The 17106-nt window shown below is 35.2% G+C and overlaps 1 protein-coding gene across 4 annotated transcripts in view; it reads left to right on the forward strand.

The window, feature by feature from the left end:
• ROBO2 (roundabout guidance receptor 2) overlaps positions 1-17106 on the forward strand; it is a 166044-nt gene that overhangs the window by 138036 nt on the left and 10902 nt on the right. For 3 of the 4 annotated variants that reach the window (XM_007450294.1, XM_007450292.1, XM_007450293.1), the window contains 2 exons: positions 1980-2185; positions 13632-13805. In XM_007450294.1, the coding sequence (XP_007450356.1) occupies positions 1980-2185; positions 13632-13805 (380 nt within the window). Of the gene's footprint in view, positions 1-1979; positions 2186-11206; positions 11390-13631; positions 13806-17106 lie in introns of all 4 variants that reach the window. The other variant, XM_007450291.1, reaches the window with a different exon arrangement.

A 17106-nucleotide genomic window follows, 5' to 3' on the forward strand; every position in this document is an offset into this window, starting at 1 on the left:
ACCCACAGAGCACACCCTGCTTCTCTCTCTAAGTATGCTTCTGTTAATCCAACAGTCCTCCAGAATGCCATGCTGACGCCCCGTGTAGGAGGTATGAGTGTTCATGTGCTCACACAGGACCTTGCCCTACTAGGATGGCAGTGCCAGGCCATCTGGGCTGCACATCGACATCACAGGAGGAGTATTTAAAAATAATAATTCCAGGCTTTACCTCCAGGGATTCTGTTCTATTGACCCATGAAGTGCAGAACACAGTGCCTGTTACTAGAAGATACTTAACAATGTTATGTACCCTTTTCCTGTTCATCTCCTAATTCTCCTGAATTCAAGGAATACACTTTCACCACTCAGTGTGTCTTGGTTCCATCAAGAGGTGTCACCAGTGCTGTAGGACTAGAGTGTTGGTCTGTTCGGTCCTTCTCGGGACCAAAGTGAAAATTATTAGACAAGAATGGTTCATGTATATAAATATCACTTTATATTCTCTTGCTCATAACTTGACTCACTCCATCCCCGCTTCATAAAGAGAATTTGAGGTTACACTTAGAGCAAGATGTTGCCATCAACACTCAAGATTTTCTGTGAAAGCATTAGTTAGGAAACTTCCTGACTTTCCAGTGAATGAGCTGTGATGAATGCCAGGTAATAAATGGGACCTCAAATGCCTTACCTATTAAATTAAAGATGTGGGCCTGATGATATTGAGGTAGCTTCCAGAACTAATATCTTAGGTTTTTTAACATTAAAAGGTCTAGAATCTTGTTAATATTGGAGTTGGTTACAAGTTCAAGAATGCAGTTGGGAGAAGAATATTAAACAAATTCTGGAAAAATGAAATATTTTCCCCATAAACGCAGATATTAAAGAAAAATAATCTTGTATCTTTAATTCAACAACTAACCATAAAAATTCATAAATCGCCCTTAAATCCAGTGGTCTTTTAAGTATTTTGTATCAAGGCAAAAAAAAAAAAAAAAAAGACAAATGTGTCAAAACATGCTATATTCCCTCTATAATGACAGTAACAAATAACAGACTTACTTTCCTTCAGCATTTTATGGTTTAGAAAAAACTCCTAAGTAGTCACGAAACGAGCTGACTGGACTCTAGTGTCCAGCTCTGCATTTTACTAGCCATGTTATTTGAAACTTAAGTCACTTAAATTTGAACCTCCCATTAAAAAATTCTGAAAGAGAGGCGATAATACCAGTTCTCTCTGCTTCCCAAGGTTGCAATTAGAGTTATTCATTCATTGCAACTGGTTTATTTGGCACACCTACTGTTCTAAACACAGAGTGCTGAGATGAATCTTTTCTGCCTTTGAGGTGTTTAAGACTTTGGTGGCTAAGACAGATGCAAAAATATTAGCTAGAGCAAAAAGTAGCCATTCCTCCCCAGTTTAACCTAAACTCGTTAAAGTGCAAACAATCACCCAGCCTGATTCCTGGGAGATCGTGCAGGAGGAAAGCCTCGAAGGGCAGCGAATGGGCCATGGTTGGAGGGAGAAGGTGTTGGTATTAGATTTTCATGTGACATCTTTTCTTCATAAGGGCCAGCAGGTGATGCGGGTTACACAGGCTGAGTAGAACTTTGACACAAAACTGGGAATGTAATTGTATTCTTTTTGGACCCCCCAAAAAATCAGCTTTAAATAGATATGTGTGATGAATATTCCTATTCTCCTTTGGGTGATTTATTTGCACAAAAATTCTGGGTCTGTAGTCTTTTTCCTCTGTGTATTGTCCCGTAAATACCCATAGAAGAGTGTAATAGTCTATACTGTTGTTACTGTTTTGGCAAGTCATGTATACGTAGACCATTGTCTCTGCTGAAATGTAAGAAAGCATAGTAAGCTCCAGAATTGTTAAAGGAAAGCAAGAAAACAAAATTAGTTACCACAGCAAGCTGTTTCATTCTAATTACAATTTTGTGGAACGCTAACCAGTACTTTTTTTTTTTCCTTCCCTTGTGAATCCTAGGCATGTTCAAAGCAATAATCAACCTCCGCAGCCCCCGGTTCCACCATTAGGTTACATGTCCGGAGCTTTGATTTCCGATTTGGAAACAGATGTTCCAGATGATGATGCTGATGATGAAGAGGAAGCTTTAGAAATCCCCAGGCCCCTGAGAGCACTAGAACAGACGCCCGGATCCAGTACCGACAATCTAGACAGCTCTGTGACAGGTAATGGAACTGATCTAATAGGAATAAGTGACCCATTTGTAATATTAAAATGCATCGAAAGTCAAATACTTTCTTATGTAAGATTTATTCCACTCCATCTATTTCTTTAACATTTTTAATATGTTAATATTAAACACAAAATTCAAAAAGGATTTGGAAATACTTTTGCTTTGCTGCAAAAATGATAAGAAAAATTCATGAATTTTAAAAAGCTTTAAAGACATGAAAGAAAACTCAGTTATATCCAGGGCTTTCATGAAAAGTTCACTCTACTGGGGAAACAAGTCTATTACATAAAAAACCTTGACTTTTAGAAATGAGATATTTTGTATATCAGGAGCAACATACAAAGTGAATGCAATCTTAAACGTTTCTTGATATTTCACTCCGTAAAATCATTCACTGATGAAAATAAGCAACTCTTCAGAATAAGGCTCTCTAAGGTTGCACAAGGTATTATTTTTAGAGTGGAGAAAATGTATAGCGAGATAAACTATACATTTATGCATTTCATATTGTTGATCCAATAATTGCTTTTCTCCCAAGAAATAGTTATTTTTGCTGTTTACCCCTTTGACTTCCTCTGGCCTCCTTCACCAAGTGAAAGACTGCAACTGGTATCTTCCTAGGATGATCCCAGGATTGCCACCTATTTCCAAGGATTTAAATTTAGCAAATTGTATTTAAAAAAACTTAAATCCTAATGTGTACACAGTGACCGTGGAGAAAAGTAAAAATTCAGTCTTTCTATTCAAGTAGGTATCCGTTCTTTGATACACACACACAAATGCCTCTTACGTGACTATAAAGATATAAGTGCTACAAATGTGTTGCCCATGCATGTCCTATCCTTGAGTCTTCTCTGTATACCACCCATTTCTATATTTACCTTCAGGACACTCTTCATTCTAGGAGTGCATTTGACCACAGTCCCATTTAATTCATTTTTCCTCCAATGGCTTCTTAATTTGCACACATTTCACACTGTGTGTTACAGTTCAAAAACACTGATGGAAACTCCTTTATGAAAGTGATGGAGAAGTATGAGTACCTACATGTTTCCTCTGCACGACTTCCTGAATTACACAATGTCATGCACGAACCTACACTTTTCAGGTTTTCTTTTTACCTGGGGGCTGTCTGCATGCTGAGCTAATTAAGATTTAAGAACTGCAGATAAACTGCTGTGATTTGAAATCCAGATCCGACTGAAGGTAGCAGAGCAAAAGTTTAAATCTTTGAATGCAGAGAGCTAACTTATTACTGCACTATTATGTTAAGCCCCTTTGCTTGAATTTCTAGCATAATCTCCTTCAGGGTAAAATCTGCATAGTTTTGCATGTCTTACTGCTGATACTGAACTCTTTTCTATTAGGAATGCAGTAAAAATTGCAATGATAAAAGTCAGCCACAGCCTATGTAGTTCTTTTCTTAAATATTATAATGTCAAAGATGATAAATATACCTATAAATCAGGAGAAGGCCATTTTTAACTTTTGCATGCTCACCTGTTTATAACATGTTTCACTGTTAATATGACTTCAGTTAAAGACAATCTGAATTTCTCCTTGTAGCTGGTATAATGTTCATTCCAAATGAAGCTTTTATTGATAAGAAAAAGCCTGTTTTCCTACTTGAATTTGGTGCTTAATTACTGCCATATATAAAAACCTCAAGGTGTTTAGGTATGCATTCCACAGTGAATTTATCCTATGAATAATATCTCTCCGTAGTTAGTAAAAGAAGTTGCACTCTACACCAAAGTAGCCAAGCAGGAAACTTTTGTTTTATTTTGGTTTTTTTTTTTGGATTTACAATAACTTTGTGGGGAAGGTATGATCAAAGATTTAATTTGCTTTCTAGGGTGTAAGTGTAATTTAAAGTAAATAAAAGTTAAAAATAAAAGTAAATATAGTTTTTCAGGAAAAAGGGTGTGTGTGTAGGGAGTGTGTGTACAGAAGAGTGTGCGTGTCTGAAAGTATAGCCTGGGTTTGTGATTATGTGTAAGGTGTGTGTGTGTGTGAGTGTACGTAGGAGTGTGTATATGAGCATACATAGGATGTTGAGTGTAGTAGAGCATGTGTACATGTGTGTATGTGTACCTGGGGGTGGTCCTGAGATGCATGTGTGTATGGATCAAATGCTACAGAAACCAACATGCTAATGAATATTGCTCTAATGTGTTTATGTTTTCTTCAGACACTCAAGGCTAGTTTAATGGTGCTAAATGAGGTGGGCAATAAAACAGAGGCTATTTCCATTGGCTTTGTATGTTTTTAAGATGGTAAGTGCCCACGGAGAGGATTCTGATTCTTCCTCAAATTACCTTGAATTCTAAATTTGTGTGTGGTGTGAGTAAATTAGTCATCACTTTCATCTGAATTCTCTATTTTCATTTTCATGAAACTAATGACCATTTTTTATGAAATAGTACTAACAGTTACGTACCAGTCCTTGAAACTCTAAAGCCAACCAGAACGAAAGCCCAGCGATAACACAAAGATGGGCTAATAAGACTGTATATAAAATTATTTAGAATTTTATTTCTGAAATATGTTGCATTCCAACAGCTGCCACATTAAGGAATATTAGCAGTTAACAAGGTACAGAGCCTATTTTTGTAAAGAAATAAATATATTATTTTCAAATGTTTTTGGAACAACTAAGTAATTTATGAGGGACTTTAAATTTTTTGAAATAATGCTTCATGAATGGAAAAGGCCAAGAAGAGAGGAAAATATTAGTAATTCTATAACCCATAATCTCAGTGTCTTAGTCTGGTTGGGTAGTTATAACAAAATATCATAGACTAGGTGGCTTAAACAACAAACAGTGGAAAGCTGACAAGTCCAAGATCAAGGTGTGGGCAGGTTGGGTTTCTGGTGAGAGCCCTTTTCTTGGCTTACGGGAAGCAATCTTCTCACTGTGTCTTCACATGGCAGAGAAGGAGGCAAGCTCTCTGATCTCTTTTTATAAGGTCCCTAATCCCACCTTCATGACCTCACCCTCATGACCTCATCTAAACCTAATTACCTCCCAAAAGCTCCACCACAAAAATACCATAACGTTACGGGTTAGAGCTTCAGCATATGAATTTTAGGGGGATGTCAACATTCAGTCCATAACATTCAGGCGTGGAAAATGTATTTGAAAATCTGTTATTTATTGATTTCCACAACAAATATTTATTGAAAGTCTATTCCTTCCAGCCACTTGGCTAGGAATTTAGATTTGGTAATAATAGTAATAATAACAACAACAACAACTTGCACATATATGGCCCTTAGTACACCCAAGGCACTCTTCCAAACAGTTGCCTGTTTTTTGTATGAGTGGCTTAGTGAGCTAAGAATGCTTCTTACATTTTTAAAGGGTTGTAAAAAAACAAGAAACAAACAAAAAGAAAAAATAAATGACAGACAGCAAAGCCTAAAATATTTAGTATATGGCACTTTGCAGGAGAAGTTTGCTGATCCCTGTTCTAAGGTTTTAACATGTATTAACTCATTTAATTGTCACAACCCTATTTTTATTCTCATTTTATAGATAAGGAAATTGAGGCACAGAGGGGTTTAAAGACTTTCTTTAAGATCACCCACCTGATAAGTGGCAGAAGAATGTTCAAAATCAATCAGCCTTACTCCAAAGACCAGTTATCATGATCCCTGCTCTGGAAATGCTCAACTGTTTTCTCATCTTTGGATTTAGCATATTTAAGAGGAAAATGATTTCCTGGTCTGTTCTTCTCTCTCCCTTTCTGTGCATGTGCATGTATACAGATATGAATAAATATATATTTATACAAATACAACACATTATTTTATCTCTGGAAACATTCATTTTTACCCCTTATACACTTAATCAAGATCAAAAATATTAAATTTTTAGATGTAACTTTTATTATTTGTTTTTCTCATATTTCATTCTATATTCAGTTATAATGACTCATGCCAACAAAATTCAACTCTCATAGGGAGTCACATTTTTATAATTTTATTTTAATTTATACTTACAGTTTAAACCTACTTGGTTGTAATAAAGTACAAAAAATGTTCTGATTACAGCACATCACACTCTTTTTTGTCTAGAAAGTAAACATACAGGATTGTTTCAGTCTTCAGGAATATGCTTGTAATATTTCTTTCTAAATGCCAAACCCACCACTTTTGTGTAACAGGTTGGGGGAAACCTTTAATACTTTTTTCTTTGACTTCCATGGTGGGAGTCAAGGGTGAGTGTTTCCTGTATTTAATGAATCCAGCACAGGAAAAAAAAAAAAAAACAGAAGGCAATAGGAGAGAGGGCAGGAGAAAAATGTCCTGAACATGGAGTCAAGGCTCTAACTGCCTCAGTGATCACAAAAAGTAATACTGAGAGTGAGTGCTGTTAAATGAAACAAATAAAAGTTTCCTTGATTGCTGAACCCCACGTAAATACCCTGGTTGAAAGGAAATCGGGGCTCTATGTTTTCTGTATTTTATGTCTTTGGAGGTTTTTGCTGGAAGTTCCAAAGCAGATTATTTTGAAAACAGTAAAACCTGGCAGCCTCACCACCTTACTTGACCACATAGCTTTTAAAGAATTGGCCACTTAAAAGCGTGACCTAATGCCTTGCTTTTGTTGCAAAACTTTAAGGAAAATATTTTTGTAAAAGGGAAATTTCAGAGGTAATGCTAAAAATCACTAAATGCTTTTCTTAGACATTCTCCACAGCTCTGATTTATTTACAAAGAAATTAAATACACACTTCAAAATTTAACAGATCAACGTGGAATATCATATATTCAATTTTTATCTGAGTAGAATATCATATATTCAATTTTTATCTGAGTAGAACAAATTAGCAGGTGTCATAGGTCGCAAGGAAGAGATTTTTTTAATTTCTTATTTTGCTTTCCCTTTTATATTACACATTCCTTTCTCTCTGAGGAATGTAGGTGAATTGTTGTGTATTCAATATGTTTGAGTGAAAGAACTTCTAAATATTAGAAATGTTTTTCTACATCTAGGCAGAGGTCAATATTTGGATTGACTTGTCCAAAGACACTTAGAGCTGAAGATTTTATTTAACAGATAGTTAGACAGATTGCATTTAATAAGAAGAATTCCTGGATTAAATATTGGCTGAAAAAATGGGGGACAGCCAGTTTTTGCATCTCATAAAAGTGGTAATGCAACAATTAGCAGGGTCATATTATAAAGCATACACTTTACTCTAGCTTAATGGGTCTAAGGATGAGCATCTATCAGCAAGGAAGGATTTAGCATAAAACAACATGTAAATGAATTGATGACTGATCATAAATTAATTTTAGTGCTGAAGGCATAATGGAGATACAGCAAGATGCCACTTTATCATGGTATTTTACTGCTCAGTACCATTTTGCAACCGCTTAATGTCCTATCTGCAGTTCTTCCTTAACAGCTTGAATACGTTTGAGATTTTTTTGGCCTTTCAGCAATTTTCAAACCTGAGAAATTTGGAAAGATGGAAGATGCAAACACAAATAAATCTGGCTATGTTACACAAATTCATTTTTCATTAAATGTTTAAATATGTATTGATTATGTTTGTGTCTATAACATGTCAAATTGGCATGGATTGCTTGTAATTTGTGAAGAATCTCTACGTTCGCTGTTTTACCTAGTTTGGGTTTCAACTTTCGTGGTTATGTTTACATTTATGAAAGAAAGCCATTTATCACAAAAATGGCTTAATTTATAATTGATAAATCACTGTTTTTCTTTTCTTATAATCATTGTCTTTTTGGTAATAGTTTACATAAATCTTCAGATAATCTTTGATGTTTAAATATAAAGAAAAAGGAAGAATGGTAGCCACAGAGAGGTGAAATCAGTAATCATTAAATAAATTTTAACAATTTTACACTATGGAAGAAATTTAATATATGTTATATACTTTTTTACTCATGGTGTATTGCCAATTTTCCTTAAAAATATTTCCCGCAAATGTAGCCATCCCATATATCATAAGTACTCCATATCTCAAAGAGAGAGAATGGGTTGTCAAACATAAAGACAGAGGAGCAAAGAGGGAAAGAAATTTTTTTTCCTTCTGTCTGTTTCCTTCTTGCCTTCCATTTTGAAGGTCAACTCAACTATATTTAGCTGAGGGCACTCGCCCCTCTTTAGTTTGTGGTGATGAGGTTTCCTATTGCCCATTATGGGCAAATCACTATGGCACACATCTCTTCAACTCTGAAGTCATCTATCTAGTTTCTTTGCTCTTACAAAGAGTGGTGAAAAAAGAATATATTTCTATATTGACCAATACCCACTTGAAGCCATGTCATTCATCCATGCTACCCTCTCTTCCCAGGGAAGGGAAAAAACCATCAGGGAAAGCTTCATGAATAACTGGAATTTCTGAGTAATAGTAAAGAGCATTAATGATTGAGATGAAGTCAGAGAAAAGACCCAAACGCCGGAAAATAGTTGATTTGTTTAGGAATTGACAAATATGTATGTGGAAATCCTCATATGAAGGACTAGTTACATCACTGCTTTCCCCATTGTCCAAGTAATCAACAAGAGTTGACTGACCTTATATTCCATATTTAATAAATTTTCTGAGAGTTATTTTGAGTATGTTCTTTCTGTAACTAAAGTAAGGCCATTGCTAGGAAATTACACATGGAATAGAATCCCATGCAGAATTTATACTGAATAATAAAAATATCGAAGGCATTTAATTCATTATGCCAATGTTCATTGAATTTTTACTGGGAAATGTCCCTGTACATGAGGTATTAAAATGAATAATAAATATTTCCTAATCTCCAGAGTTCCACTCTCTGGAAGAGAAAACATATATGCAACAAACACTAGTTTGTAGAGATATGATATGCTACTGTATGCATACCTCTTGAAAAACACAAGAGGTAGAGAAATTGATTCTCTCTAAGACAGGGTTGAAGACGAAGTGGAGTCAGGGTGATAAAAGAGATGATATTGATTTGACTTTGAAGTTAGTCACTGGGCAATAGAGTTAGTAACAATCTAGAGGTGTGTCAAAGGAATGAGAGGCAATGGGACTGAACTGGATATTAGAGGGAATGGGACTGGAAAGGTAGGCTGGGCTAGATATTGAAGAATCTCAAATACCTCAGTCAGTGTTTAAATGTATTGGCAAACTAGGTAAGGCTTTGAATGGAAAGACAGAATTAAGTGATAAATGTTCCAGAAAAAGTGATTCATATGACAAGGAGGAAGATAGAAGGGACCAGAGGAAATCAGTTAGGAGGAGCTTAGGAATGAAACTGGAGGTGCAGAAAAGGAGATGCTTGTTTGGAGAGTGAGTCTCAAATAGCCGGCACAGATTTATTTGCAGATTTCAGCAGACATGTAGAAATAAGAAAATAAGACATAGAAGGGACCAAAACTGAGCTTTCCCATGTTTCCAAAGTATCCTCAGTTCTAGGGTTTCATATTCTTTTGTGATCGCTGGCTGAATCACTTTGATTTTTTCTTATCTACTGTAGCATTATATTGCAAAGATGATTGCATCATTTCTCCTTTCATTTTGGGCTGTTGGTCCTCGACTTGTGATTATTAACTCAGAAATGGTTCTCTCAGAGGAGGCTCAGTTGCTGGTGTTATCTTGGCTTCCTTGCAGTGGCCTGTGTCAAGGGAATTTGTTTGGAAAGTAAAAAGTGTATCTCCATGCTTTTGGCAAATAGAATCAAAACTCTTTCTTTTTCTGCTACACTTAACACCCTTTTAACTTCTCTGATCCTTCTAACCCCTCCAGTGTCTGTTTTCTCTGTCTTGAAAGTGCATAAACCCGTGTTATTGTATCCTGGCACCTGAACTAAAAGTACAAACACTTTATCATGTCAACACTTCTAACTCTACTGCTGTCTCTTAAATGTTGGAGTAAAGGGGGAAGAAAATCTATGGCACTTAACTGTAGTCTCTTTGATGTGAATATGTGTTTGTTTTATTTTGGAATATTAAATTAGCTTCCTATAAATACTTTGTGCCTCTCTTTTTAAAAATATGGGATAAGCAACACTTGGTATTTTTATTGTGTCATACACTAATGGTACAACAACCTACATAGATACTGTAATGTTAATTGTTTTAAGTAATAGATCGTCTCAGTGTGCTTTGGTCTAAGAAAAAAAGGATAAAAGTGTAAATGACTCGCTAAAAATTAAGAATAAGCATTATTTCTCAATAGCATCATATTTTGCAGCTCTTTACACATAAAGCTGTGATTCTTTTCCTCTATTGCCATGTTGCACTTTGCAGAAAAATCCACGTTAATGTCAGTGGTATTCTTTATAATGATTAATTTTCTAAAATGAAGATTAGTATTAAAGAGAAAACTGGAGGTCTTAAAGTAATTGAAAAATAAAGAAATCATACTAAGCTTTGAAAAAATAGAACTTTTCAAAAATAAATATTTTGTTATATTCTCAGTCTATTTGCTCTGGTATTATTTATATATTTTGATTATTAGTGTTTGTTATTTCCTGAGTAATTACATTTTTATTTTAAATTCTTGAAATAATTCTAGCCCTTCTGTAGTATGTGAGTGTAGATTTCCTGACAATTATCACTAGTCTGCATTAAATTCAAAATATATTCACACTGTTTGTTCAACTGAGTTCTTGATAAGTTGACTTTAAACACACTATAATTTATTTCAGTAAAAATGTTTTTCTCTGAAGTCCAGGCCTTAAAATATACATAGCAATTCTCTTTTAGAAAATAATAGTGTAACAATTTAAACAAGGTAAGAACGGAATCATACAGAGCATGTTTTGTTCATGTGTTGAAAATAGATACATGTCTTAAATGAGCTTAATTCTTCTGCACTCGAAATGTTTAAAACATGGATGATGCTTGCACATGGCTAAAGAAGTCTTGATGAAACCCGATTTACCTCAAGGAAGAGTGAGGAGTGAAGGTTCTTGTTCTCATTAGTATAGTTATGTACAAGCAGATGACCTATCCAATATATACAACTCACTAGACGACTACATTTGTTTTTAGGTTCAATGGTAAATGGATGGGGCTCTGCATCTGATGAGGACCGTAACTTTTCTAGTCATAGATCTAGTGTAGGTAGCTCCTCAGATGGCTCCATCCTTGCCAGCGGCAGTTTTGCACAAGCACTGGTGGCAGCAGCAGATAAAGCTGGTTTTAGGCTGGATGGAACCAGCCTTACAAGAACAGGTTGGTAGACTGAGTCAACACTCTTTGCATGAGAGAATCTTGTCCTTGGACACTGAGCTATTTATCTTCTGTTCTTTCTCTTCAGTGAGTCTGACTGCAGGGTTTTCTTTAATATGCATGAACACAGTTTGATGCTCAGTTATCAGACAGAACTCTCTTTTGATGCCCCCTTTGCAGAGCCAAGAATAGGCTCCTACTCACCACCTTCCATCCTTTGTCCCCCTTTCCCTTCATGGCTCCATTGATTAATTGGAATATGCTTCCTTCTTATACTACAGCAAAGCTGCAACTCAGATTGCCATTAAATTTTCAGTAACTCACACTTTGCAAAATTCTCACACAATCAATAACGTACCCAGTGATTAAAATTATTCAGCTTTTATCTCCATTACTTTTCTTTGCCCCATTTCTTTCTGCAAATGCATTTTCTGGGAAGGCTTTCTCAGCATGGGGTGAATGGGTCTGAGGCTGTCAGTCTAACAGTTCAAATGGCTGATGGTCTTATTAGTTGTTTGGCTGTTACGATTTTAATCCAATAATTTATTATTTGTTTTAAAGGATGCTAATTAAAAATACACCCACTGCATTTGCAAGTTAAATAAAATGATGACTATTTGTATATTGCTCTTTATCACAATCTAATTTTGGTTTCTGAAATTAATAAATAATAATAATATAAAAGACCAAATGTGTAATTTTTCACATTTCTGGTCATTAACTCAAAAATAAATGTGGCATTCACTCTATTAATAGATCAGTAATTTTGTAATCATTTGTTTTACTGAACAAAATAACTTTGGCATGATCCTGTTACATGACTATGTGTATTCCTTAAATGCACATAGAAGAAACTTCTGATATATGAATTAAACTGAGTTGCCTTACAAAACAAACTAATGAAACTCTAAATGCATTTTTGAAATCTTAATAGTATTCAAATAGTAGAGAAAAATAAATGACTTTGACCCTTCACTAAACTCTCAAGTTATAAAAATGAGTCTTGGAAGCCTTCTTTGAATTATACCATCATATAATGCTATACTATTTCTTTTGAGTATGCACTAGGTATCTTCAAAGAAAAGGAGATTTTCCAAGCATTGCAGAGGTTTATTTTTCATATAGCATCTGAACAAAAATATGTTGTAATATAATGGTTATTTGAATTTTCTTGCTTTCTAAGGCATAAGTCAGAAACTTTATGTTGCCTGAGTGCTTTTTGTGGCATAGCTATAAGCAGAACAGTGAGAAAGTGCAAGGAAACTAATAAATTAGAAGGCACAAGTACATTTCTTGCATGTATGCTAATAGCTAATAAAGCATTAAGCAATATCATGTCACATTGATGTAAAATGTAACTATATGCAGTAATCTTGAATGAAATGAAAACATGCAATAGAGAATAAATACACGTACATAAACCAACCCTCTCATATCATAATAAACATGTTATTAAAATCGTAAGATGTTGAAAATTTATTAGCTTACCTTTTGCCAGAATATATTTCCCTGTATATGTACACTAAACTACAAGAAAAGGACATAACACATTTCACTTTTCAATGAGAATTTGGAGTCTGCTCAGATACAATACTATTCATCAGAAAACACCTATTGCGCTTTGGATATACAAGGTGATTTTAACCTGCTATCTATCCTATACTATACACTAATGTTATTGAGTTTCTGCTAAGAGAGGTAGAATTCATCACGTATGTGTATGGTTGGTAAGGTCAATTAAATATACGTATCTGAGCAGACCTTTCATGTAAAATTTCAAATGTAATTACTACAGGACATTTTTCTGTGCTCAAAGAGAGTTTGTAAGATTCCAAGGGTGAAATTTGATTAAACAGATAAGACAGTACATAATTCACTTTAGAAATAGCTTCTTTAATTTTAAGGAGTAAAAGCTGCATGAATTTGCCTATACCTATGAAAATATTACTAAGATTGTCAAGGTTAAATAAAAATATAATCAAGGAATATTGAGTTTTTGGTTAGTGGTTTTATTTCATATTCACTTGTTTACATTTTTTCAGTGGGTAGTACGTTGTTTATAAAAATCGGACAAACTAAATGCAGCAGGGCATATTTTTTTTCTATGGAGATGCACCAGTATTTTGTATCTTCAAATGTCATCTCCAGGCAGGTTTAGAGGCTAGTCTTAGAGCAGAAATACAAGACAGAATCAAGGTCTTATAATAACATTCTCTATACCTCATTCCCTTTGTTTACTTTTTAGGCAAAGCCTTTACCTCCTCTCAAAGACCTCGACCAACCAGCCCATTTTCTACTGACAGTAACACCAGTGCAGCCATGAGTCAAAGTCAGAGGCCTCGGCCCACTAAAAAACACAAGGGAGGGCGAGTGGACCCACAACCAGCATTGCCTCACCGAAGGGAAGGAATGACAGATGGTAGGTCTGTTTCCTTCTCTCGTCTCCTAACTGAAAAGACGTGCTCTGTGCAATCATTAACTTAGATTAAAGAAACTATGGTACATTAGGCATTGCCTTGTTGTATAACCAGGCTGAACACCTGGCAATGTGGTCTTGTGTCAATAAAACACCCTCTTTTTTTTTAACAATCTGGAATTATTTCTACATTATCCAGCCCCAAGAAATACAGGCCATACTGCTTTGCAATGTTGATTTTTCTGCTGTTCTGGCATTTTCCATTAGTGCTTTTTAGTGAACATTCCTTTTTAAGATTAAGGAAGAAAACATAAATAGCATTGCAGTTGCCATGTTGTTGGATCATTTTTTGAAATTGAATTAAGATATCTTAGATGGTATTTCACTTTAAAAAAAGACCGTGTAGTGATTTCCAATTTAGTAATTTTTTAGTTTCATTAATTCCAGGGCTAAAAATATGCTATAGATCATCTGGTTGATGGATCAGTAAACTTTTTCTGAAAAGTCCAGATAGTAAATATTTTTGGCTTTAGCGAGCCAAACAGTGTCTGTCAAGACTACTCAACACTACTCAATTGTAGTGTCTGTGAAGCTATAGAAAAAATGTACATGAATGGGTGTGACTGATTTCTAATAAAACTTTATTGACAAAACAGGCAATGGCTTAATTTGGCCCATGGGCCATAGCTTGCTGATTTATTTCAATTCTTTTATTTATGTATAGCATCCAGTCTTTGAGTATTTGCTTAAATACTGCTAGTTTCAGGAAACAAAATATTGGACGATATCCTTGTTCAATAATGAGTAGTTCATCAGCCCTATATTCAACTTAATTCTCATATGTTTAAATATAGGGGAAAAAGTATTTATCCTGAAGTTTTATCCTCAGGAATATGTAAGATAATATACGTAAAAAGCCCAATATAATGTCAGACCCAAAGGTAAATTTCTTCCCCCTTCTCTGCACTATCTCCTGCAAGCACACACACTTTTTCCTGAGATAGTACTACCAAACATCAAAAACATGAACCTAGCCAAGCTGCACATTAGAACCATCTGGGAACTCTTAAAATATACCCTGGAGATTCTGATTTAATTGTTCTGGGGTGAAAACCAGTCACGAGTATTTTTAAATCTCCATGGGAGAATCTAATGTGCAGTCAGCTTTGAGAAGCTATAACTGAGTTCTGCGCACTCATCTCAGTCTCTTATACGTATCATTATAGGACAGAATGAGGCTTAGTTGGAAAGGAAGCATTTGTTCTTTATTGGTTTGGGGGTAGGTCCTTAGCTGGCAGCCACCGTTGTGCTTTCTCTTGTCATTTTATAATGCTAAGAAGATTTTAAAAGCCAAAATAACTTGGTCTAAAAGCCTTCAGGTTTACTTATCTTTCCTGCTTACTTTGTCCCCATTGGAAAGTGTTTCTATGGAATGCAAGGGTAAGGGTACAATCAAGATTTTGATTCTCTGTAAGTGGATATCCTGTGGTGAGCAAAAATGCTTATTACCTCCTTTCTGCCCCAGATGATCTAAAGATTAGTTGAGCACTTGAAGCGTTCATCTTGTTCCCTCTAAATAAAAAGGACTACTCTCACTGATATTCTAGTTACAAATCTCAGCATTAATAATTTTGTGTAATTTTCCTGATATGAATGTCATGGAGAGAAGAAAAAATCCAGGGACAATATGGGTTTTCTGTGGCTTTTCCAAAATGTTTGAAGATCGTGTCCAGAATATGTGGAAGATATAAAATATAAATCAGCAAAATAGAGAGCTCTTTTCTTTCTTCCTAAAACACTTTCCTTGCAAGCTTTCTTCAGAATGTCTAGTTAAAACAAGCTGCCTCCTAGTTTAAAGCATGATCAATATATTGCTTATATTTCTAAAAAGCAAATAGGTTCCTAACATTTCAAATTTACTGGCGTTCCAAAAAAGGTTATGGATTAGATGCTATTAGTAGATACATTTTGGAAGTGGTGATATTGCAAAGCAAATTTTGGCTCACATATCTTTCCAAGTGTTTGATCCAAAGACATTTTAGTTATGATACAAGGACATTTATTTTGGATAGCACTCTACAGATTATCCTTAAGGATTTTGTTATTTTACCACAGATGTATATGTCATAGCTTTTGTATGGTATGAATCCATGCATCAGTAATAAATTTATAATATTTGTGTATAAAATCAAACTGTTCTTTTGAGGAAGGTTGCTATTTAGTAGCACTTAATGTATAGACATTTTACCGTAAAATTTTTGCATTTTAGATTTTAGAACAGTGTTTTATGAGTACATTAATCAGAGTAATTATTGCTAGCTGCTATACCAAGCAGCTTCTAACCCCTCAGTGCCTTAGCACATTAAGCGTTTATTTCTCATGGACACAGTGATTTATAAAAGTCAGGTGACGCTCCTCTAAGTTGTAGTGTAAGGGTGTGTGCTTCTTAAATATTGAGACACCATTATTCCCAAGATGGGACCTTGATGGTTTCTGAGTGAGGGGAAGACAGAACATAGGTGATTATTTGAGAGGTTCTATGGCTAGTCCTGAAAGTGGTACATGCCTCCTTCATTGGCAAGAACTCTGTCACAGGGCATCAAACTAACTACTGGAGTGGGAAAGTAATCTTCCCTTGTGGCCAACAGAGGAATTGGGAGCGGTAAGCAACCTCAGTCTCCGTCTCAAAAACTATGCAAAAACTCACATATATGTTAAGGAATGCTCTTCTCCCTTGGATAAAGTCTCACCTAAACAGACATTGTTCAGTTCAAATCATTTATTGCATTTGCATAAGCCAAAGAATATCCTTTAAAGCCAATACATTGACCAATGCTAAACAAAGGAGGCAGAGAGGTAGTTCTCTATCCGTCAGCCTTTTCTCCCATCTCCTTCCAGCCTGTCCTCCCCTCACCCTACTGTCTATTCAGAGAAGGGGCTGTTTTCCAGCTCTACCATGGACTACCTTTGACCGTTGAGCAAATTTCTTTATTCATTAATCTATTCATTCAAATATTTATTAAGCTCATACCAAATGACAGGCACCATGGGAACCATACAGACAAAATTTCCTGCCCTCCTGTAGCTTACATTCTAGTGAGAGAAGATAGATAAAGACCAACATAAATATATAAGTGAAAAATAAAAGCATACAAGACGGTTGTGTCATGGAGGAAAAAAAAAGAAAACCTAGGAAGGAAGTTGAGAAATATAGAAGTGGGGGAAGTTTTAAACTAGATTGCTCAGGGAAGGACTTACCAAGATGACGACATTTGAGAAAAGATTGGAAGATTACAAGGGAAAG

Source organism: Lipotes vexillifer, unplaced genomic scaffold, assembly GCF_000442215.2.
Source record: "Lipotes vexillifer unplaced genomic scaffold, Lipotes_vexillifer_v1.1 scaffold1931, whole genome shotgun sequence".
Lineage (NCBI taxonomy): Eukaryota > Metazoa > Chordata > Mammalia > Artiodactyla > Lipotidae > Lipotes > Lipotes vexillifer.